Source organism: Atractosteus spatula, chromosome 2 (genome assembly GCF_055471065.1).
Source record: "Atractosteus spatula isolate fAtrSpa1 chromosome 2, fAtrSpa1.hap1, whole genome shotgun sequence".
Classification (NCBI taxonomy): domain Eukaryota; kingdom Metazoa; phylum Chordata; class Actinopteri; order Semionotiformes; family Lepisosteidae; genus Atractosteus; species Atractosteus spatula.
Window position 1 is genome coordinate 19,117,096 of NC_142707.1, and position 25,621 is coordinate 19,142,716.

The window sequence follows — 25,621 nt, forward strand, 5'->3', positions numbered from 1 at the left end:
AATTAAGTCCTTCTGCATCATCTGCACAGAATGTTTTAAAGGAATTGCAGTTGAGACTGGAGGAGTCCCCCAAACCTTCTTTACCGAACGGAAGAGCCCAGTTACCCATAAGACATGATCCTTTTAAAAAAGACAACTATGCAGGAGAGTAGGTTTTGACTTTAGTGTTGAGAGAAACACAGAGACCCACAATGACTGTTACAGAGATGGGGGATGGGTGCGGCAATGCTGGGAATTTATTTTATTTTTTTGCACCTCGTCCATTCCCAGAAATGAGAGGCAAGTGACGCAGGTTGGTAGTATGCTGTCTTTGAGTCACTTAATGTGTCCATCTGTCTGTCTCTCTTGCCTCCTGCGCAGGAAGCTGTCTCTTTCTCTAAGAGAGCAGGAGGGAGGGAGTCTATGAGAGAGGATGGACTAAGGGGAGGGGTGTGTCAATATAAGAGAGCAGCATGACAGGAGCACTCCAGTTACTTCAGGAGCAGAAGACAGGACAGTACTGCAACATCCTGATTCCCAAAGCAAAGGACTCATCAGATTTCAACACAGAGAGGTAGGGATTGGCAGATTTTCATCAGCTTCAGCTCTGGGGATTGTTTCAGATTGGGGGTGAGGGCTAGCATCAATTGCTTTTGAAGAGACAGGTTCTCTTATTTTCCCCTGGAAGTGATCTCTTGCTCTCTGTGCTTTTCAGTCTGTGGAAGTTTTCTTGTCTTCCATTCAAACATTTTTGTCTCTCATTCTCAAAGGGGCATGATTTTATGATTTTGTGGATTTTTGTTTCTTTGCATTTTTCCTAGATCATAAATAGATTTTTTTCATGTTTGTGTTCTTTTTCTATTGTCTTGCCATTCCCTGTCTTGGACTGTAGGTTTTACAGGTCACTTGTTCATATAATTTCTTAATGTTTCATTTATTCCTTATGTAATTTGTTTTCTGTTGTTAAATTTTAAAAAAATCTGCATGGCTTAGTTCACGTTCTTTGAAACAGTCAAGTTAAAAGTTTATGTTGTCCAAAATGTTAGTTTCTTCAAAATGTAGTGTCTTTGCAACTCTTATTCTTTTTATTTTTTATATAATCACAATTTGGAAATTAAAATGACTGTACTCTGCATTCTTCAATTAGTTCATTTTCATTACTCGGTAACTTTTAAATGATTTACACATTCTTTAAAAAAAATCTTTTTAAAAAAAATCACAAAACGATTTTCTCTCCTGCACTTAATTAATTTAATATCTTTGATATCTGCTAATATTCTTTTGCATTTCATAGACAAAAGGGGGCTATACTGTATATCCTTAAATTTAACTTCTGAGAGGCAATTTATGCACTGAGAGGCATTGAAAGTCCAACAGATAAGTATTAAACTTTTTAACATTTTCCAGCATATACAGTATATTGTACTGTATATATTAAATAAAGTTGAATCCATCTAAAATAATTGAAGTTTTTAACTTTTAGAACTTCAGTCATGGAGATGGAAATATTCAGCCTATCACAACCTGTCACATTTAAGAGACTATTGTAAGAAGCATGATTACCATCATCATATTACAATTATTTTTGGTTTGCAAAATGGATTAATGCAAATTAGCATGAAGAACAGAAATCTCAAATGCCATATGGAAGTCTTTACAAACCTTTTTTAATATGCTCCTTTTCCTAATTTAAAACATAATTCTGGTGTATTCCATCTAAAAAAGTCTTTTTTTTTTGTCTCGGGGTTAATTTGACAAAGAAAATGTATGAACTACATTTTCATTGATGAATTTCTGAGCTCTATACAGTATATAACATTATCTTACATGCTTTGTGTCTGTTTCTGTGAGGACCCCCCACATCATTTTTTTGTTAACATATAATCTGATTTGGAAATACTACAGCTTTTTCCACATGGAGAAAACTCAAGGTAGTACACATAATTCCAAGCTACTTAGAATTTTTTACTGTCTGCATATATTTTATTGGTTATATATTGATGATAATTGCACCTTTGAAAAATAGGGACTTGTCAAGAAAGGTAGTAAATAAGATAAATAGGTGTCTGGCTTTTGCTATTATTTTTTTCTGTGGATTTATTCTGCCATCACAGATTATCTTCATAGACTTCTGACACCATTAACAATCTCCAGTAATGAAAGGCACTGGCCGCAGGGAAGGGGAACACTGTTGTGTGCTCTTTTCAAAGAAACAGTCTGTGCCAAGATAAAGCAGGCGACTGGGGCAGGGAGATTAATATCTGACTTTGTGCACAATGTTTCATGCTTTAAAATCCTACTGAGCCCGATCACCACATGAGAATCTCACATTGCTTTTTCAGTCTAGCACATTGATTTTTATAGCAATTGTCCTTCATTAACAAACAGCTTTTCGGAGAGTCTCTGCCTGATGATGGACAGTTGACACAAGGTGTCATCATGCTTCCATCGCCAGAACACCCAAAAGTAACTGGTTATAGTCATCATGCTGATTTCTTTTTTTAGAAATGAGCACAAACCACACTAAACATAAATAAGTGGTTCATTAATGAGATGTCTTATAGTAAATGTTCACAGAAACTTCCTAATTCTGCAAAATTTTCGCAAGCTTCAATGTTGAGATTATACTGTCTCATGCACAACTCAGAAAAGACACTTAACTTAAAATTTAAAAATAAACCTAATGGTCTCTTTGCACTGGAACCCAAAATGGGATAATGACAAGGGTTTGCTAGTTAAGTAATTAAGATTAAGGGTCTGGTTATGAGATATTTCAAGTTACTTGTTACTTGATAAAGTACTATACATGAAGTTACATGTACTTAGGATCATTATGTATTGTTCCTTTGGATGAAAGTTAAAACCAAAGTCATATTGTAAAAGCCTCTGGAGCAAGTAATTTGTGACACAAAGCTTGCCTAGCTTCTATAAGCCTCTATCTATACAGGTGTCTGGTAATTCATCAATAAAGAGGTAATTTGGTATATTTAAAAATAATGCATCTAATACCATATTATGATCTTTCAACATGTTATGTTTATCTCATGCTACTGGGTAGTATGAAATTCTCTCCTGCACGTCACAATCAGGGTTATTGATTTCCTTGAAATTATTCTTTTTGTTAAGGTGTCTCTAGTGAAACAGAGATTAATCTAAATCTTCGACTTTGTAAGCACTAAATAGAAAAGAAAAGGGAGAGGAAAGGGTGTCCTTTAACACTTTAGTCAGGAATAGTATGTGCTGTGTCAGTGACTAAGGAAAAATAAAAGAAGATGGAGTGACTATATTCTAATTTCCACCAAATAAAGGAATCAGGGCATAATGGAAAACATTTGCAGGATTTTAAAATAAGTCCCAATATGTACACGTACTTTCCATTGATTTATTTTGTGGTGCTGTTTGAGAGACTTCGGTATGACATAGAACTGGATGGTCACAGTGCACATCTGAAGATGCACGCATGTTGTATACTGTACATTTCTATTGTGGCGTACTGGAGAGATGTGCTGAACCATTGAAAGTCTGAGTTACACAAAATGCAAAAATATATAAAAAGGATCTGAACATCCAAAGCATTTCCTTATCACTACAGTATGTCTATAAGGGGTGTGCAACCTCATGAAACTGATGACTATAATCATATAACAAATCATATATAACATAACAAGTGTATGTATTTTATAAAAATAAGTTTACTATATTTGGATATAGATTAATTTTTGGTGTCTTTGATATTCTGACTAATCATCAGAGACTTTGACGTAAATCACGTCATTAGTGAGCCCTTAACCCCAACTGCTCCTGGGGCGCCGTACAATGGCAGACCCTGCGCTCTGACCCCAGGCTCTCTCCCTGTCTGTGTGTCTCATGGAGAGCAAGCTGGGGTATGCGAAAAGACAATTCCTAATGCAAGAAAGGGTTAATAAAGTGATGTTATAAAGTGATTTAACCTTATGAATGTTAAATCCCGTGTAAAACAAGAAGGAAAAACACAGTAAGGAATCAATATGCCCCGCTTATTATCAGAATAATATCTTGTGGCGTCTATATGTTGAAGGCTGGATTAACTTAGCTCACTGTTGCTGACCATGTGGGGTGTTTACAGCTACAGTAGTACTTCCTAACCTGGCTAGATGTCATAGTCAAACACAGTCCATCAATGGTAGTTCATGATCTGGGAGACCATGATTCATAACACCTTGCCCATATCAGCAGGGTCCAACTGTTTGAGGTCTGGGAGGGAGTGTCCAGTGTTGCTATGCAGCCAGCTCGCCAATAATAATAGATCTCAACCTGGCTGCACAGCGCTATCTTGATCAAGTCTTTGGAGCTCATTTGCTGCCTCTCCTGCAGGCTCATGTAACAGCTTTCCAGCAGGACAACACATTAATTCCTATGAAGTTCACCTAACAATGGCTTTCTTGCGAGTGTGACAGTTGTGCTATGGATGCCCAGCTCACTTGACTTGGGTTGGCATGTATCATATAGGGTGCAGGGACCAGTGAAAAGCACTTAGCCAGGACAGAGAGCAAACTAGTGCGATGAGACATACAGCTTGTGAGGCTTCCAGTGGTGGCCACAACTATGCGCATTTTTCACTGGATTAAACCAAACTGAAGGGTTTGCTGAAAAATATTCTGTGTTCTTCTGTGTTATCATGCATCTGACAAAAAAATTATCTTCATCCGATAACAACTAATGACCATCCCAGTCTATTGTGCATTGTTCTGTAAGTGAAGTACGTGTACCAGATTTCATATGAGTTCCTCATTTACATTACATACTACAGTAAGAAACTGTTCATGTCATAACCATATTTTGCTTCAATGTCTATTGTAAGAGACTTAATATGATTTAATATTTTTGTCCTTTTAAAATCACACAGTCTCAGCTTTCCTGCTTTTCTGGTAGGTTTAATTGAATTTGCTTTGGATTAGGTTGTTCATTTAGTCTTTCACTGTGAAATAAATTTACATTTCTGGTATGATTCCTGCATTTCCCATCCTACATGTACAGTTACAACTTTTTTTCATAGCAGAAATAAGATACAAAAATAATCTTTAATATTAAGATTGCATACTTTGTGGCTGGCTTCCTTCAGGGTCCTTGCTTGGTTAAGGTATTTCAAACAGCAGAGAATACAGAAGAGAAGCAGGGTGAGGAGAATACAGTATACTGTAGCACAACACAGAACAGTGAAAGTCCAAACGTTCACAGAACAGAGAATGTCCAAATGTGTGTGCTTTTTGAACTCTGATGCTAAGAAAGGTTGGACCAGTACTGGTCAGTGATGGTATTGAAGACCTTGAAGGAAAACCAGGTTATTAATGGTCCCTTTTGCAAACTGAAAAAATGTAAATATGTTAGAAAGCAGATTTTTTTTTAGAGTCAGGAAATCAGGTTTTGATTTGCAGTTTATTCAAACATAAATGAAGTTACATATTTTATTGATGGAGGCCAAAAAGAAATTTGTCAAAGTTACATATGTTTTTTCTAGAACAAAAATATGCAGTACAAGCCTATACTGTATGAGTTCAAAGTGACAATACACAAACCATCTGGGTACATTACTTTTCTCAACTGCAACAACCTTTTGTTTTATAATATACAGTATTTTTATCACGTTTATCTCATTAAACAGTAAATGTTGAATTTTAGAACAACTTGCCTTTTCATTGTTCAAACAACACCACTCAAATACTGTTGTAAGAAGTCCTCTTTTTCCTGCAATGGTGAAAACAGTATAAAATGAAGCTGTTTTCTAAATGTTTGCTTTAGTTTTCTTTAGCTCACTGCTGCCTTAAAGACTCATAGCAAGTATTAGATTTCAGACTGCATGGTCTTTTAATGATTAGATAGAAGCACTCAGCTAAGAAAAATCATTTAGAACTTCAAGGTTGTTTTTAAGCCATTTAAAGTTAATAAAAGCAAAGGCATGAGAAAAAGAGGCTCACGGTTGTGACTAAAGTGCCTTAATCAGTATGTCAATTTCCATATGATTACATAAACTAACAGGCGTCACACTTAATTTTCCATTACTCATGCTTTTTACTTTTCTCTGCCTAGAGAGACTTTATTCATTTTTTTAAAACTGCTAACATAACATAACTGTGTGCTAATATAACTGTGTCCAGTTTATGAAATATTTTACAGAGTAGTTGTGAAACAATTTTTTCACCATTTCAGTACAATTTCACAATATACAGCAGCAAATGGAGTATAAGAAGTTAGAAGCAAATCTAGCAGTAAACAATGCACATAGGAAAATTAATGTCTAATAAAAACTCTTCCATAAACCAAATTGATTGGCAAACTTCAATTTAGTATTATGTATATCCATTTCTATACCTGACCACATTTAGGAAAGCATATAACAGTAATGATTTGTTTTAGTGTGGAAAAGATTTTTGAGAAGGACACACAAAGAACTGAACATGAAGTTTACAAGTAAGAAGAGATCACCTTGCCCACTGGCTTCTTTGATTACTAGTAGCTAAATGATCTGAGAGATCTGAGCAATTGATCTATTCCAACTGTTTCTTAAAAGAAATGATGGTATGCGCTTCAATTACATTAGTGGGTAGCTAATTCATGGTTCCCTAACCCTATCCTCAGTAACGGTGTTGAAATGAGTGGGGGTTTTGGTATTTCTAAATGAAATGCTCTTCATAGTATTGTCATGGAAGTGTATTAAACTTTCCTAATTACTGCACAGTTTACATGAAGCACATTATTTATTGAAAAAAATATAACTTTGGACTCTTGTTTTTATATTCTTTTTATCCAGAAGTGCTGCCTGTAGTCTTTGTAGCTGAACATGGTGAAGGCATTTCATAGAGGACTTCATGATTTGATACCTAATATGGAATGAGATTTTAGCCATTAATAGTGATTGGTTTTCCTGTAGATATATATACTATGTATTTAACCTTTCTTAGAGTAGAACAATATTTTTTTAAAAGACCATCTAAACTGTTTCACTTGACAAACAATATATTACTTGGAATTTTTGGTTTAAACAATAATTCTGCTTCATGTTAAATGAAATAATTCAATGTAGATACTTAACTGTACAGTATATGAAAATACAGGCCGTCATTACAAAAGATGTGTTGCCAAAATTACCACACCAACAGCTCAAAATAATGACACCTGACCACCTATGATAAAAATTAGTTTTTTTACTAATCAGTACGTTTTGAGACAACATGTAACAACAGGTGATAAATGCAGAGATAGACTGAAAAACCTATGCCCTATATGTAAGCAAGGTGTTGCCAAGAATTCAAACAACAGAGCAGCAGGACAAACTAAAGTGCAGATTAATACAAACATTAATACTGATCAGTTATGATTGTTAACCTGGTCTAATTAAGCATAGAAGCATAGAGTAAAAATAAAACTTATCTTTCACTGACAAGGGGAGAAATTAATTTGTCCTCATTTTCCAGGTGAGATTAAAATAAATTTATTTGAATTATGTTTTGTCAGAATCAAACATAAACTATTTTAGAGGAAGACCTACAGTAAATTTAATTTCAGATTTGTCCTTAGGCTTTTTTTCAGGTATTACATTTTTGCTTGCAACATGCACTATTTTTGGACTGCCTACAAAAAGTAACTGGATTCCAGTCTAAAAGGAACATTCTTATTCACATCACTGATTAGAAGACAAACTGTATATTTTGTCTGTCCTCTAACAGCTTGAATTATTTTTGCATTACAAGAAAATACTGTCCATTTAGCACTGAAACTCGGCATTAGCAAGGTAAAAATCAAAACAGCTTAATATATATACAGTGTATATTTAATTTGAGATATTTAACATCTCTGATTCCTTCATTTCAAGCCTGGTTTACTTATAAATGACAACATGAGTCAAAATATAATAGTGTAACTGTAATGAATGCCATGCAAAATCATTAGACATCTACATTGATTTTCCAGTAGAGTGAAATTAGAAGATTTAAATCATTTCTAAAGATGCTATTAATTAAATTATCTGTTTTTATTGAAGTATTAATAAAAGAGCAAATGTTCATAAATCGTTTTAGTTGGGACCTACTAATAAAGCACTAAAAAGTTAGCTTTGCAGTCCTGGAATGGCATTACAGCCACTTCTCATTTCTTCCTGTTGGAAATAAATATTCCACTGTTTAACATGAGAATCTGCCTTTATGAAGGTATACTGTGGTATACTTCATGGTACATTAAAGAACTGTAGAAATAATAGCAATGCAATTTAAAAAAAAAACAAAACCTTTTAATTCACATTGGCTCTTGTAAGCTCTCAGAAGGGTAGTTACAGTAGTCCATTTCCAATGATCTGTCAGTTTTGAAGCCAGCCTTTTCCTTATTCCTTGTTATGTAAAAGAGTGGCAGAAGACATTTTCCTGTGCTCTTACTTGTTTTCTTATAGATAAGGACCAATCAGAAATTTTAAGATTTCTGACAATTTTTTGCAACCACAAATTAGGAAGATGTATTCAATATTTATAAATGACTTCTAAATTTGTTGCCACAAAATTAAAATATTTTTCTTTATCAGGAGATTTCACATTGCTAATATCTAAAACACATTTTCATAATCTGAGACTTATTTTTCAATGAAACAGTGACTAAAACAGTAAACAGAGATCTATACTCTCTATTTCTCTCTATTCAGATATACTTAATATACTAAATATATTAGTATGTTTCAAATACTTGGAGCAATCCCATCAGAGCAATTTATAAAAAGCTTTGTGAAATAAGTCGTGTTAAAGTACAACATGTAGTTATACTCAAATAAAAGGTGCAAACCAGGCTGGACAATTCTGTTGTACTCTGCTGTAGTTGTAGACAAATAAGTACTCTAAAATTGCTTAAGGCTTTTCTAAAATTTAGAATGTTTTCTCCAATTCCACAAGAAATATGAACACTATTGCCTGCAATCAAAAATGATACTCTCAAAAATGATCAGTAATCTCAGGTATGTGTGGGCTGACAGTTTAAAAGCAAGATACACTAACATTTTCTCTGATTCAAGGAATTATGGAAAACAGTATGGTTTTTATTGTAGGCATTTGCAGATCAGATTCACATATACAGTAAAAGGGACTTATTTATATTGACAGTGGTTTTATATGTATTATTAAATCAATTGAGTAATAAGTAACGGCAGTGAATGACAATTAAGAAAATTATGACTTCCAAATCTTTTTCGCACTTATTTGTATCCTAGTCCTGTGTAAATTTTGCGTATGAAATATACAGTACATAGTTACAGGTGTAGAAGTTTCATATTTACAGCTCTGGGAAAGACAACAATTTTATCTCTTGTCACATTTAGATGGATTTCTACTTTTTAATGCTAAATATATACATATGAATTGTATCATTAACCACTACTTTACATACATGTAACCACAAAGAAAGAAATTAGGAGACATCTGATTTTTAGATGGAAAATACAGTTTGGTAATAACCAAACTGACAGAACAATATTCTAATGACTTTGTGCTAGCTACAGTAGCTGCTTCGCAGTAACTTGCTTGGCATGTATAAAAAGCGCAGAAATTATGCATTTCATCTTCTCTGTCATTATTAAATATAATTGTATTAATAATATCAGATATCATCATAACATCATAAAAAATGATGAACTGTCCACAAAACAGTTTTTTGAAATTTATCAAACCAAACTTTTTCCTTTGGGTTGAAAACGTTAAGCAAAAAAAAATGCTAGTGTGAGACCTTCATTTTATTTAAGGTTGAGGGTATATTGTCTATTTTTGGTTCTTTTTTAATTATACCAGCTGTTTTGGTTTGTTCCTTGACAATACGTTTTTGTCAATACTGTTACACTACTCTTGGGATGTAATCTTTGCACAGTTCTCTTCATCTATTAAATTCATGTAGTGGAACATTGCAAATTGCACTACAAAATGTGGTGCATACAGTATGTACCCTTGGGACAATCTTTACACAGACGCCTGCGTTATTTTACTTTTTACAGAAGTTTCAACAATGCCAGTTCATGGAGTGGTAGTCATAGAAATAATAATGTAAAAGAAAGAAGCTGTATTTTAAAGAACACACAGCATACTGTATAATGGGAAACTGGTATAAATTAATATATATAATTGATATATATTTATAATTTAAATATACAGTATACAGTATGAAGAGGCCACTGTTTCTATCAGTGGATTCTAAAATAAAAGATTGTATGATTAAACCAGGCATATAATGTCTTCCAAACAAAGGAAATTAAATTCTACTATGCACTGTCCCGATACATTTAAGATGGAGGGAGAGGAACAATAGAGATAACACTGTCACGATCACTACTCCTCCTCTTAAGGGCGCTCCAGCCCTTCCTTGTTCTACCTCATTCTCCACACCTGTTCCTTATTCCAGCCCCTCTTTAGTTCCACCTTAAAAGCCAGACGTAGACGTCACCCGAGGTTCCTCATTGAATTCCGCTTCGTGAGAGCCCGGGGTCCTGCTGCATCTGGCTCCATTATGGTTTTAACTTTCTGTTCCTGATTCCCCCCGCCGGTTCCGACCCGGTTCCTGTTCCTTATCCCCCCAGATGGATCGCCTGGCCATGGACTTTTGCCTCTGTCTTTGATTACCCATTTGGATTTTCTATATGGATTGTTTGCCCCGGACTCACTTCCCCTGGACACCTGCACTCCTTAGACACGCCCCTTGTCTCCATACCCTTCTCCTGCATGATTTTCTCCCTACTGTGTCCTCACCAACCGGATCGTGTCGTCTGCATAGGGCCCGGAAAGAACTGTTCGTGACAAACACTTTTAAAAAATAAAGGCACATTCATTTTTATATTGGACACATGAACTCAAATAATTATAAAGTTAGTTCATTTGTTCAAGTCCGTTTAACTCTTTACAATTGTTCTTAGCTTGTTTACTCTGATGGAATGTAAAGAAACGTAAACCTCCATACCAAGATATTGGAAGTATCTCACCAGTGGTAAAGAGAAAATCCCTTTCCCTTGTCAAACCAAACACTTACAAACCTCTGTCACACTCTCTGTCAAACCTGTGATATCCCCCTTCCCTAATGACAAAAACACTAGGAAAAAAATCATGCTAATAAAAAAATATATAACCACAAAACCAACAATAATAATAACCACAAGAAAAAATATGAGTACATACTATAAAATTAAAAACATGACACTATCCAATATAATACAATGAAATAACAGCCACAGAATTAAACTGATTCCTGTTACATGTGACTCCTTAATCTCCACAAATTTATTGTATTCATGTTTCCATACTAAACAATCACACTCAGCAAATGACACGACAGAATCACTTTGATTTGAAAAATTGATACAGTATGGAGGGTATTTTATTCTACATGAGAGTACTGAATGATTTAAACTTTCTGTATTTCAGAATTTCTGAAACACTCTTTTTGGATTATGACTGATTTGTTCTGAAAACCAAATGTAGATTTAAACATAAAAGCACAGACCTTCATCAGCCTGTTTTGGACTGGGATACCTCTTTGTTCAAGTGATAATTGGCAGTCTACAAAAGTTAGAATTGCTGCTGCCTTCTCTTCAATACCTTGGTTACTGTTGTGGAAGAAATGCTATTAGACTGAAAAGAGCTAAGAGATTTCTTGTCTCTTGGCCAGCTGGCTGTCTGTGTTGTTGATATGATATGAAAATAGGTCCTGAACATCTTGACAGCCCCATTAAATCAATAATTTGATGTCGGATCTGATGTGTCTGGAATCAATTCTAATACTTCAGATTACATTTCAGAACACAGAACTCTGTGAAACAGCCCTTATTTTCAAAATTGATTTTTTTTCTTCAGAGATTTTTCAGGCTTAAGGATGTTATTTATCATATTTACACAGTAATTTTCCTTGAAATTTCTTGGCATGATAAGGTGGTTTATATAAGACAATTTTTCTTCCAGACTCCACTTTGAGATCAAGTGGCTCTGCAGATACAGTAAATATAAAAAACTGTGTGCTTATCTACAGAGTAGGGATGTCAGACTTATGTCCTGGAGACCCTTCTGGTTTTATTTCAACCCCAGAAGTCAATTAAATAATTAGCCTAATTTATTTCTTAGACTTACACAGAGCGTTACTTAAGGTAACTTTTCTAATAGTTACTCAAAACACTCACTTCATTCTACAACAGGTATAAACCAAGTGTTTATTAAGAAACCAACCTTCTCTCTACCTCATTAACTAAAACTATGAACAAACACCCTTGACTGCTTGCCAACAACCCCTATCACCATGAAAGTCATTTTTATACACAAATGCACCAATAATTGAACAACCTCTAGTGGCAAATGTCATCTTAATTTGGTGGCCACTAGTGGTAAGTCTGCTGTCATTGCTGTCTCTCCGTCAACTGTGTCTGCCAGAATGTTCTTTATTAATTTACTGTCAAATCTGCTCAGGTTATGTAATCTCCAATACAATGTGTTTGGTCTTCAAATCTAAACTCATATTCAAAACTAGATACCCTCTTGGCACTATGATCCTATAAATATGAAAAGTCTATATTTTAAACCTCTTTTACAGGTGTTTTCATATTATCAGATATAGTTCATAAATCAGCATGCATCTATGTTTATTTAGTTAATTTATCATATTCTACTTTCGTTCTTTATGTACTGTATATGCTTCCTGTGACAAAGAGATAGCATACCATGATGTATTCAGTCCACTAATGGGGACAATGTAGAGTGCCCATCAAACCTAAGCCACATACCTCTAGAAGGTGGGAGGAAAATGGAACACCTGGTCAAGGGGAGAACTGTGACCACTTGTTATAAATGAGAACTAAGGATTTTCACACTACAGTTTGAACAAGCAGATTCAGTTTAGGATCATGAAGGCAATTACACAGTATGAAGGTACGATAACCTTGAAGAAGTGACACTTCTTAATTGGAGTTACTGAATTAGAAATTTAAATTCTTGTTTATGATAATAGAACTCTTGCTTAGCATCCAATAAAATTCTGCTTCTGAAGACCTCTTAAAAATATTTTGGAAGATGTGATTATTGAAGATACTTCACCTGGATTCAATCATCAACCCAAATGACAATAACCAATAACAATAAAAGGAGACATTTCAGCATTTTCCTGTAGATGTTTGGCTCATTTTCTAGTTTGAATCAAATGTTGAAGTGAAAGCAAAAAAAATATATTATCAGCTATAAGTCAAAACATAGGTGGCTACTTGTCAAGTGATCCAGTTACACATGCCCATAATAATTTACTCCACCAAAATAGCAATAGGCTCACTGACATCCAGAGTTGTGTCACTGCTGACCAGCTTTGATACAGTACTATCCCAGATTCATAGCTTCACATGAATTAGAGTTCTGATCCTGGTAACAAAAACCTGGGTCGTTATAGATTTGTTTTCTAAATTCTTTTTTCTCAGATTTCATTGATCTGTTTCATTTTTTGGATTCAAGTTCTGAATGTTTTATATACTCACATTTCAAAATAATATCTATGTTGCACTAGAAAATCTCTTTTTGAGATTTTTTTAGATTTCTTTGAGTTTTTTAATGCAGTACTTACAATTCTAAACAATCTTCATTTCAGTGTTTTTTCTAGACATTCTTCCTTAAATCACTCTAATGTGAATAAAGTCTTCAGCTTATGAATATTCCCCAATGTTTTCAAATGAAACTTGTGAAACAAGGTAGAAGAAATACAGTATATGTTACACCCTTAACCTCTTCAATTCCTTGCTAAACTGTGTGTGTGGGTGGACAATATAATGAATGCTTTGTGATACCAAAAATGTCTGTCTTGTCAAGAAAAGAGCAAACAATATACTGTGAAATTTAAAGAATAATACATTAATCATCAGAATAGATTCTTTACCAGGTGTGGAACAGAATAAGCATGGAGAGTGAGGATTTCTCTCTTCCTAATTACCTTCAATTACCTCATAAATGTTAGATGTCACAATGAATTTCAATGAAAACAGGTAACATATTGTCTTTAATTGTACAAAATAAGGATGACCATTCATTTTGATTTAGAGATGATGCAGGTGGAAATGCATGTGACAGGGTTGCATTATCAACTACCAATCCAGGCTATGTGTGTGAAAAAACAAGCATTTTGCTTCTTTTTAATTTCCCAGTCTTTTTAAGTAATTCCAAGCACAAAATGTATAATTGTTCTCAAAAGTTTGCTTATTTACAGTAAGAGTGTCTGCCCATATGCTGTTAGTCTGGGCAGCAGGAGGTTTTTTGATCCATGTTGGTAGTCAGTCAGTTTCATTGCTTTTTACCAGCATTTTAGACACCAGTACATTCATTTTTGGAATCCAATCATTGTGTCAATGTTTTTTTTTTTCTCATCTGAATGTGCTTATTTTAGCTTTGCAAAGTATTCCAGCTATAGATTGGCAATATATTTTTTTATGGGGCCAATAATTCAACACATCTTTGCCTATTTTGGAAAATAATTTCAGAACAGAACATTTTCAATGCCCGTTTAAGATATTTAAGGTGCATGTTTAGGCACATTGTCAACATGACAAAGCATTATGGGGCATTACATTTGTAAATTTTAATAAAATTATAAAAATAGTAACTTAGCTGACTGACAAAGCAACAGAACTGTAAATTTAATTCTCAGTAACATACCCGATTGATCTCTTTATAAAGGATTTACACAGTGAAGTTCTGCTGGACGAAATTTGTACAGACATGTATGTATACATTCATTTTGAAAATTATCAGCTAGAACAGTATAAATTCTCTTAAACAATTATATGGAATATTACCTTATTTAGCTGATGTAAAGGACTCATATTCCCATTAACCTTAACCAGGACCCACATTAACCTTACTACCTAAAATACATACCTAAAATTACATTAAGTGTGTCATCTAGTTTATGTTATTGGAACCAAGGGCAATACAGCTCACCTCTTCTTCAGGTGTAAAGAACATGATCCGCTTTACAAGGTTTGTTTTGAAAAAGACTTTTAAACCTTCCCCCTCAAACCTAGCACCAGCTACTAAATGAGAAGGCTCCTATTAGCCACTGCCACATTTTTAATGTGGCACATTGGAATCCATTCACTCATCTTCTAACTGCTTTGTCAAATACAGCATTGCAGGGTAGCAGGAGCCTATTCCAGCAAGCAACAGATGCAAGGCAGGATATACCCTGCATGGGACACCACTCCTTCATAGGTTTTTACAAAGTGCAATGCAAAGCAGTATATTTTCATTCATGGGGTAGTATTGATGAGTTTTCAATTCTGCCCAGACAAGGATGAACTTACACACAATAAATGCATGAAAGTAGTTTGCTGGAGATTGGACAAAGATGGTTAAATATAATTATTCTGTGCAACACTAGAATTCTGTATACATTTGGCATGCATGAACTACTTAGTAATGATTATACATCAGAGATTATGTAACTTTAGTGAATTTAGTCAAAGTACAGTACATGTTTGACAAGAAGAACTTATATATAAATAATGTTGTTTTGCAAGGCAGTAAGTGATATTTTTTCAAACTGCACTAATTGAAACAGCAATTTTTGGCTTCTTATGTACGTGTTCATAGTGATTTAATTAGTGAACTACAGCTTTACGTGTCTTCATTTTAAAACTGCAGTATATGTCAGTGGCTTAAAACAGTTGTTTTACACCAGACATTAAATATACCTGTGATTTTTTAAGTTCAAATTGACTCTAACATAAGGTGCCAAATGCTATTTTGCTTGAAAGTATATAAATTATTCATTTTGTTATTTGCTCAGTTTGCAAATAAATTACTCCTTTAAAATGATGAGGTCTCTAAGAAATTTCTGTTAAATTAAATTTACTAAAAGAAAAATTAGTACAAACTTGATACATGAAAGAAATAATTTAAATGCAACAACACACATTGAAAAGAAAAGAATCCATCAAGTACACAGCCCCAAATCTTCTTTTTCCATGTTTTACTTTAGGAAATCTTGTCACATACTTTTTGACCACTACTCAGAAAATCACACTTAATGCCAATCTCATTAAAAAAATAAAAAATACTGAGGAAATGTATTACATTCCTTGGCTTGACAGAAAAGCAGCTACAGGAGCTGTTTATATTCTCAATCAGTTTGTACATCAATAGATGAGGAAACCAGTACTCTCAAGAAGGCTAAGATAAGTTTGAGATTTTCTCCAAACTGCCCTAATAACAATAACAAAAGGACATTTTGTGATAATACATATCATTCAGACCAACACAAGATGATGTTGTCTATAAGGATTTAATCAAATTATTGAGCTTACACGTGAAAGATCGTGGTGTATTGATATCGAGAACAAAATTTAGCAATTTACTCTATGCATTAAAACCTGCATTAAAATGTTTTGTTTTTTAGTATCATTAGAGCATAATTTTGTGATATCTTGCAAGTCTGCTTTTTTACTTAAACATTCAGTTTCTTCAGTCTTTTATTTTCTTATATTGGATAACAATCATTTCAACAAAATGTCTTGTTTTTAAAAACAATTTTTTAAAAGTTTTTGCTGGAGGTACATAGTTCCCAGGATTATTTCTGAGGAACTAAATGAGAGATTCTGTATCTGGGTACAGCTTTCTTATTCTTTATTTTATACTTTTACACATAAAAAAGTAAGACCCTTCCCTTTTTATGGGAAAAGCATTGATTTGAAGAACATGTTCCATTCAAAGAGACATGATATGTGGAACATACTGTACATTCGCTTCCATTTTCTCAGTTGCAGGGGATCATGTTATTCTGATTAAATTGGTCAGTAACCTCTTTTAGGGTTTTTGGAAAAAAACCTTCCCTCCCTTCAGATCACTAAATGTGCCTCACTATCATCTGTTTGGTTGTCTTATAAACGTCTGTCATATACAGTACCTGTATTGATGGCATAATACAAAATGCTTTTGATAAAAGTGATTGAATGGTCTGTTCAAAGAACGTGTATTTGGCACATGCTTAACAAGGCCTGTCTCATTCTATTCTATAATATGCACTTCTGGTACATCTTATAATCAGATGGAACTAAGTAAAATGATTTCTTTCAAGCATTACCTAATCCCTAATTATAAACCTACCCTAATCTTTATTTCTGCAATAATTTTAAAACTAAACCAATGGAACACTAAATACTTCACTGCATACAGTATGTGCCTGTCTTGTTCCCTCAGTGTCACTCTGAGCCATGAAGACCCCATTGCTGACCCTTCTCCTACTGGGCTTGTGTGTACCAGGACGCTGCGACTGCCAGAGAGATTGTCTCTCCTGCAGCCAGCGCCTCTTCCAGCAAGACAGCTTCAACACGCTGGTAAATTCTCTTTTATTTGTATGTGTCTGTTTTTCTGAATTTGTCTGTGAAGTATGTGACGGTAATATAGGAGCTGCCACTCTGAGTGGTCCATCTCAGTTAAGCTATCTGGAAAGAGCCAATAAGATTGATTTAAAGAGAAACAGATGCAGGCATGTGCAGTACAGAGGTGCAGTGGTTAATAATGCTGACTCAAAGCTCTGGGGTCCCAGACCTGGGGTGCCCTCTGTGTAGAGTTTGTACATTCAACATGTCTTGTGGAATTTCACTGGGTGCTCCGACTTCTGCCCACTGTCCAAACGCATACAAGTAGGTTAATTGGCTTCAGGGAAAATAGGCCCTGATGTAAGTGTGTGCGTGTTTGTGTCTGCAATGAGCGGGCATCCCATCCATTGTGTACCCTGCCTTGCAACTGTTGATTGCAAGGATAGGCTCTGGCTCCACTGCAACCCTGAATTGGGTGCAGCATCTAGAAAATGGATGAATGGATTTGTAGGAATTTGCATACGAGTTTAATGCAGGCATTCACACAAGGGTGTATTACTACTTCATGTCAATGTGTTTTCTCTATAACTGGGGAAGAACTCAAGTTTACCAGTTAGAATAGATGAGGAACTTGGTTAGGTTAATCATTCAGTTTAAGGAATCTGCTGGCTAGATTGTGGTTAAGAGCCGTCTCTCCACTAGTTATATTTATCCACTAGTTATAATAAATAATAATATTTATTATTCACATAGATTCAGGCTCGCTCTCCCATGGAATGCATCATTGTTAGGACTGATCGTACTTTGCCAAAGATTATGAGTGAATTATGAGAGAATTATGAGAGAATGAGTCATTTGAAGAGAGGTCAAAGGGAAGAAACATGGTTAGCTGTCCTAGTTTATAATGTATGATCAGGAGTGTTGGTATGTTCGCAGGGGTTAGAAGGAATTGGTGGGTTGTACACAATGGTTAAAGAAATGTTAGACCAAGTAGAATAGATTGAGAAGAAAGCAGCAGTAAAAAGAGAAGTTTTAAGATCAGAGAAAAAAATGCAAACGCTGAGACCCAAGTTTTAAGTCCCATCTTTGGGTATTTAGATCATAAATATTAAACAGTTCTTATGTCTTATCTGTCCACCCAATAATCTGTTCTTGTGCCATGAGTACAACATATTGTTGTACAAATTGGAGAGAAAGTGTACATATAGGTGATATTGTAATCAGGATAGCTTCCTATCTATTGACCCAGGTATGATTGCTGCTGCCAACACTATGAAAAGGAAAGGGTTGTGGGGGAACTTTAGCGGGCTAGAGTTAGGCAATATTCTGTAGTACTAAGAGATATAAGCTATCAATTTATATATTGTGCTAGCTATTCAAAAACATTGATTTCATATTGCACTTAATTCAAAATGAAATCAATTACTGTATTTTGATTAAATATTTATAAAATAATGCATTCATGTTTAATTTGGTTAATATTGTTATAGCCTGCTAATGTAAATGCATTCACACTATTGAAACATAAGGAATAAATGTTATCTACAATATAATGCTACAATTCTATTGTATATACGCTACTAAAAATACTGAAGATAATAAATTAAAAGCTTTTGCAGAGAATGAAGAATCCTGCAGTAGGATCTTTAGGGTTGAAATCTGATTTACATTTTGATCAGAAAGCAATTAATTTAGTAAATGATTCATGACACTTTGAATATATTTGTGTGTATGGTAGAATGCAAAAACAAAACTGGGATTTTCACAAAATCATTGGAATCAGTGTGATGGAGTGCATAGGGCTCTGGGTTCCTCAGTGGAGGGTATTGTGTGAAAATCTGGAGTGTGAATCTGATTTTGTACCCTTGAGTCTGGTATTTAATTTAAATAATTCTAGTTAATATTTTTCTGTATAAGCAGATGCAAATGAGGTTTTGTTCTCAATTGACTTGTCTGATTAAATAAAGAGTTTTAAATTATTCCTTAAATAATTAACCAGACATTTCACATTTGGTGCTTTCACATTCTAACTGTTATCTATATTTTCAAAATTTTGAAAAAAAAATTACTTATTAGAATTTTCTGATACAAAAAGCTGGACTTTAAACTAGAACAATATTTTCATATTGGGATTACTGGAAATGGAAACATTTTTACTTGCTTTCATGTTTTCTCTTACAACTACTAATGTAGAACTAGCACATAATATGTCCAAAGTAAGCTTTTCTACAGGATTTTGTATAGTGTACAGTATATACACCCATCATATTACTGGCTAAGGGTCAATTTTCATCAGCACAACTAGACATGTTTGAAGGCCGAGGACACTACATTATAATGTGTATACAATGGACAAACACTATGTTTGTTACTGTATGTTTTAATTTAAATACTGCCTATGTAGCTTTCAAGAACTAGATCATCAAAGTTGCCAATGAAAGACAACTTAGACGGTTTGCTCCAAGAAAACATTTGGTAAAAAAAAATCATGGTGAAGATGTGATATTAGTGGTAATGTTGCAGTGATCAGTTAAAAAAACATTAAAAAACATAAGAAGCAGACCAGTAAAATGACTAAGAACTGGAAGACATCTGTAAGAATAACAATGCAAGACACAGTAACTTTTATACATGAAAATAAATAATGTAATGTTTTACCTGCATTGGTTTACTTTAAAAAAAAATTATGTGTGCTTTTTGAAGATTTTGTAACTTAAAAATCAAATACCAGAACATGGGTACATTAGAAAAAAACATCATCATGAACCAGCTTACAAATAGGTGATTTCATCTTTTGTTTCTGCATTTAGCTTGTCTTGCATTTGTTTCAATTCATATTTCAAATAATGTTTTGCTCTACAGGTCTTGCCACTTCACTGAACAATATAGGAATCAATAAAGCAGAAGTCAGTGTTTGCATAAGACAGGATAGTCCTGGGCTGCATTTTCCCACTGAGCATTGTGGAATCATATTAATTTACTTAAAGATCAACCCATTCAGGCAGCTGAAATGATTTCATTATCACTGTGTTTAATTAGGCTACTGCACATTATCTGTAGTTCTGCCAATGGGCGCTTTGTTGAAACTGACAGATCACAGAAGGTTATTTTGTGTGTGGTTGGTTCTCCTTTGGGTATTCACTGTTTTGGAATTAAGATGAACAGTCAGGGCACACTTGCTTTTATTGTATTTTCCCCTAAGCCCTGCTTAGTCAGACAACCTCAGGTGGTATCTCCTGTTTGCCTTTGCTAATTAATTCACAGAGATAAATCAGCTTTCCTCTCCTTCAAACATTTTTATTAAATCATGTCTTTCATATACTGCCAAGAAATTTAAAGGCCAAAGACTGTTAAGTTACAAAGCATTGCAAAGCCTTCCAGAGGTACGTTTTACATGAGCCATAACTATTTTTGCAACAGAATAACACAAACCAAGGCAGGCATTATCATTGTTTTGGAATAGATATGCTTCAATCTACTTGTTCAAAAGTACTGTATGAAAGTAGGTTTAATGTAATAGCATGCAAGTAAGTTACTGTAAATATAACAAGCAAGTTAGTTTATGTTGTTGAAAGAAATTGACTTTAACCAGGCTGGATTGTTCTCATTGAAAGGGTTAGATGTGTTAGAACTGTAAGGGGACATCTACATTAATTCCAATTTACGATTGCAAATTGCCCAGTGTTCAGAAATTAATCCATTCCTTCATGTGCACAATGTCTTCTGGATTCTACTCCAAATGAACAGTTCAAAATGAACATCTTCCCTTGGTCTTCATCAGTCTGAAGATTTACAAAAAGGCAAATGAAATCCAGAATTCTGGCCTTCACAAATTAGATTTAATCACTCTTAGTGCTGAGCAGCCCTAGCAGTCTAATATATTAATGGCAGGTCTCTAGTTCAGCTCTTCTGCGTGTAGTTAAAATAACAAAAAAGCACTGTAGTTTATCTGTGCTGTGAGTTTGGTCACAACAAATATAGTGTCTCAACATTTGAGTCTGTCACAATTGCAGATGTCATGTTTGACACCTTCTACCTCAAAAACACCACAAACTTACTAAAAATAGAAGACTTTGGGAGACGGGGATACCTGGTGGTGAACCTTTCAGATACCCAACTGGACCTGATAGCATGTATAAAGAGATAGTGTCCCCTAGCTTTTCAGAGATTCTATCTAGAGCTAGTATGATTAATGTACCACTCATTCATTGCCTGGAGAGGTAGGCGTCCACTGGGCCTAGGTTCTCCAGAAGTTTATTGTCTCTGACTGGAAGTTTTTTTTCCCCCCTCCGTCATGCCCACATGGTTAATTGCTGCTCTACAAAATTGTTAACTGTTATCTAAGTCTGATAAGTGCTGTGGGACAAACTGTAGTGAAGGGCACTATAGCAAATTGAAAAATAAAAATGATTGAATGAGGCAGATACTGTGGTTTTGTCTCATACTACATCTGGCCTAAATATATTTAATTTAAATGTAAAATATATTTTAAATTTACTTTATATTTAAAGTATAAAAATAATCATTTAAAATTAATGTATTAAAATTTCTAATTTAAGCTTAATTAAAATTTAATTATATAATGATTAGCCTTTGATTTATACTACTTGCTTGGAGTTCTGTGGTGTCACTAACAGTTCCCATCTTGTTGTAGGTATGCATCATGGAGTGTGAGGATAAAGTTTCAACATCTGTGACTTGGGATATCTGCCGCAAAGCCACAGGGAAGTCCTCTTCGACTCTGGGGGCTAATGCACTGAAGAGAGGGGAGGAGATAGCCCAGCTTCCCTTGGACCTGGATGACGCGGGGCTGCTTTACACTGGGGCCCTTAAGCAATTTGCCGATCTTATCCGAGGCTTCGATGTCAACAAATTAGAGGAAGAGAATCGGGTTTCCAAAATACGGCGGGCATATCACACTGAGGAAGAGTCAGAAGAGCGCCCCCTAGGGGGTGATAATGTGCCAGGGGAGGAGTACGCACCACCTGAGGGTGCCATTGACCTAACAAAGCGCTTTGGAGGCTTCCTGAAGGGAAAATACGGCTACAGGAAGCTGATGGACCCAGGCAGGTCCTTACAGAAGCGGTATGGAGGTTTCATCGGTGTTCGGAAATCAGCTCGCAAATGGAACAACCAGAAGAGGTTTAGCGAGTTTCTGAAGCAGTACCTGGGCATGTCTACACGTTCCAGCGAGTACGACAGCATCTCGGCTGATATCACTGAGCAGAATGAAATCTAATCCGCTGGCCTAGGAACCAAAGTTTTGCTGCAAAGATAATTAAAAAAACACTGAAAAAATTAACAACCTATGGAATGTTGTTCTAGTTTTGTTTTGTAATTGCAAAAGTAAAAATAAAATCACTTTTAAAAAATGTATATATAGAATAGAAGTTACATTTAACAGTGTTAGCCCATGGTGGGCAAAACAAGGACAGCCTGCAAATGTTAGTTTTGTTTTTCTGTATCAATCCCATATTTGAATAGCAGCTGGTATAAGGAGTCTGTTTTAAAAATGCTTAAATGAGTCAAATATCTCATATATACACCACAAAAGGTGCAGTTTATCCACTTATGTATCTAGAAATGGTGATGTGAGTAAAAGAATCAGCTTCAATGGAAGTGTTTTCACTTGGTCAATCTCCAGAAGTAAAACCGGGCAATTACCACAACTAAATATATAGACAACTTCATATTTTTTCAGCAACTAATGTGCAGTCATTTGAATGCTAATGGTGTACCTAAGTACATAAAGGCCAGGTTACGAGATAAATCTTCTCCCACTCTTTTACAAGCTGTCTCACTGTAGGCCTCATACATACAAAGGTTATTTTCTTGATAATGCTACCCTCTAGTGTTCATTTAGAAATGTATCCTATATGCAGCAGGCATACATTCTGATCTTGTAGGAATTGGTTGAATGTTTCAATCAACTGTATGTATATTTTTGTAATTGATAAGAAGTCAGAAGTTTTAATCATATTTCCTTTTGGAACTGGATTACTGGAAATATGTTATATAGCATATTATATCAGCAATATTGTGCTTTGCTATTAAAAAATATTGAATAGCTGAACCTAATAGCTGAACTTAAGGTTGACTTAAACCTGGTGGCACATTTTCTTGAAGGTGCAGCATATGTTTTGTTTTTATAATTACATTTATTGAGAAGAGAAAATTGAGAAATACAATAAAAATAAGACATAGGATTTAGTAGCTCTGGTTTCATCAATTATCACATTACCTCTTCGCCAGCTGTCATCATACAGTACCAATCACCATTCACAGTGTTGTTGCCCAGGCAACATTCTGTATCACCAATGTCTTGTTTTTGAGTGTTGTTTTTTCTTTTCTGCTTTAAGTTTTAACTTTGTTCATGAAAAACTGTACATAAACTGAAACAAAAGAATAAATTAGTTCACTCTTTCATGGATTGTCCTGCAGATACGTATGTTCTCAAGTAATTGGTCAGGGAAGCAGTTCTATGAAAAGTAAATTTCAACCACAAAACAAAAAGGATCAAGACGACCCATTAGTGGTAGTCCACCATTGTGGGACAAAGCTGGTAGCTACTTCCAGTTCTTGAAGAGCCTAACATAGCATATGTAGATACAGAAAATGAGGAAGATAAGTTAGTTTTCAGTGCTGTAGTTTGGTTGCAAACACAATAATATGAAGAGTGAATGAGTTTGCTTTATTGTCTTAACTTGCCTGGCTGAGAGAACAATCTGGCCTTGAGGACGTTATTGTCGGAACCCCTACTCCTTATGAGGAACGGGCCAGGGAGATCCTGCAGGGGTGACGATGGGATGGAGGGAGGGATGCAAATCAGAACATACAAGTAGGTAAGCAAGAAAGGTGATATTTATAAATAGAAAAGGTGGAAGTGGGAGAGATCAGGGTTTGACCTCCTCTACAAGCCTTTGTTAAGATCTCCATACTCACACAGCCAATACACTGTATATACAGTATATCATGAAAATCACACAAGTAAAAAAACAATTTTTTTCTAAAAAGTTCCAGAACATATTTCCAAAAATGTGTACCTAACTGTTAATGTTAAATCAACCATAAAAGTAGTTAGTAACTCATATGGCTTATAATTATTATAAATTATATTTTTGTATTCTGTGCAGATCAAAAATGAAAAATCTTTCACCTTTAATAAAATTGCATACTATTTTAGTTCAGTAGATATATTTAAACAACATTCTGACCCTGTTCTAAGCTGCTGCTGCTGCTGATAATAATGACAAATAAATGAGAAGGCTTATTAAAGCCTTGCAAAGCTGGGCTCTGGGTTCAATTCTGGACCTGGGGTGCTATCTCCATGAGTTTGTATGTTCTCCCCATGTTCTTGGGAGTTTCCTCTCACACAGTCTAAAGACATACTGCTATGTGAATTGGCTTCTGGAAAACTTGTATTTGGTATGGGTGTGTGTCTGTGTGTTCCCTGTCCAGGGTGAATCCTTGTCTTGAGCCCGTTTGGTAGGATAGGCTCTGACTTCCCTGTGACCCAGAACTGGATGAAGCAGTTATAAAATGGATATATGGATGTCATCCAACAATTTGCATTTAAAAGGATTAAATATTTACATTTGTCATTTTTTTAGCTTATTAGATTTTACAATTCTAATTTTAATATTACATTTTATTATAGCCAAGTTTAACCTGTCCTAATCAATTGTTTTTATACATTATATTAAATTTGTGCATGATCGAAAATATTGGATCCTTTGGATATTATGCTACAATATAAATCTACACAGTTCTGTGTATTTCCATAAATTTCTGAAATGTTTAATCCAAGACCAAACACCAATGTTTTTTTTAAGAACACCATAAGGGAAATGTTCTAAAATTTAATCAGAGAAAATCTACTGGTATACAAATAAAGAAAACATGATGCATACATTCTGGAATAGGCTTATTAAAGGACTTAACTTGCACATGGAATTTTTCCATTAATGAGTTTTACTCTCACTCTTACCTTAAACAGTATTTACACAACATTCTGCTTTTATCCATTTGTTTCATACATGTAATGCTTTTGTCTAAATGAGTTTAAATTCATTTTAAAATTTCATATAAAGTGAGAATATTGGTTGGGAAAATAATTTTTCTATAATTATGTGTACCTTTCAGAATACCAAGACTATGTTATGCTTTCCACAAGGTTATAGATTTTGCACACTTCCACCTAATTACAATAGGCAAGATCTATTAGGATCAAGATCAATAGGCACATTGGACATTGGTTCTTGTTATTTGTTTACTGATACCAGCCCACAGCGCTGAGACATCACAGCACATGTG

General features: G+C 34.7%; 1 protein-coding gene across 1 annotated transcript; it reads left to right on the forward strand.

The window, feature by feature from the left end:
- The first annotated feature begins 467 nt into the window (after positions 1-467).
- LOC148839392 (prepronociceptin-like) lies at positions 468-23,733 on the forward strand. The gene is made up of 3 exons (XM_088908656.1): positions 468-553; positions 17,187-17,323; positions 21,963-23,733. Exons 2-3 carry the CDS (start codon positions 17,201-17,203, stop codon positions 22,545-22,547), a joined length of 708 nt encoding a protein of 235 aa, XP_088764782.1. The 5' UTR covers positions 468-553; positions 17,187-17,200; the 3' UTR covers positions 22,548-23,733.
- Positions 23,734-25,621: the final 1,888 nt, after the last annotated feature.

Coding starts and splice junctions, on each gene's coding strand:
- LOC148839392 (XM_088908656.1), top strand. CDS start 17,201: ATGAAGACCCCATTGCTGACCCTTCTCCTACTGGGCTTGTGTGTACCA. Junction 17,324..21,962: donor AAGACAGCTTCAACACGCTG/GTAAATTCTCTT, acceptor ATCTTGTTGTAG/GTATGCATCATGGAGTGTGA.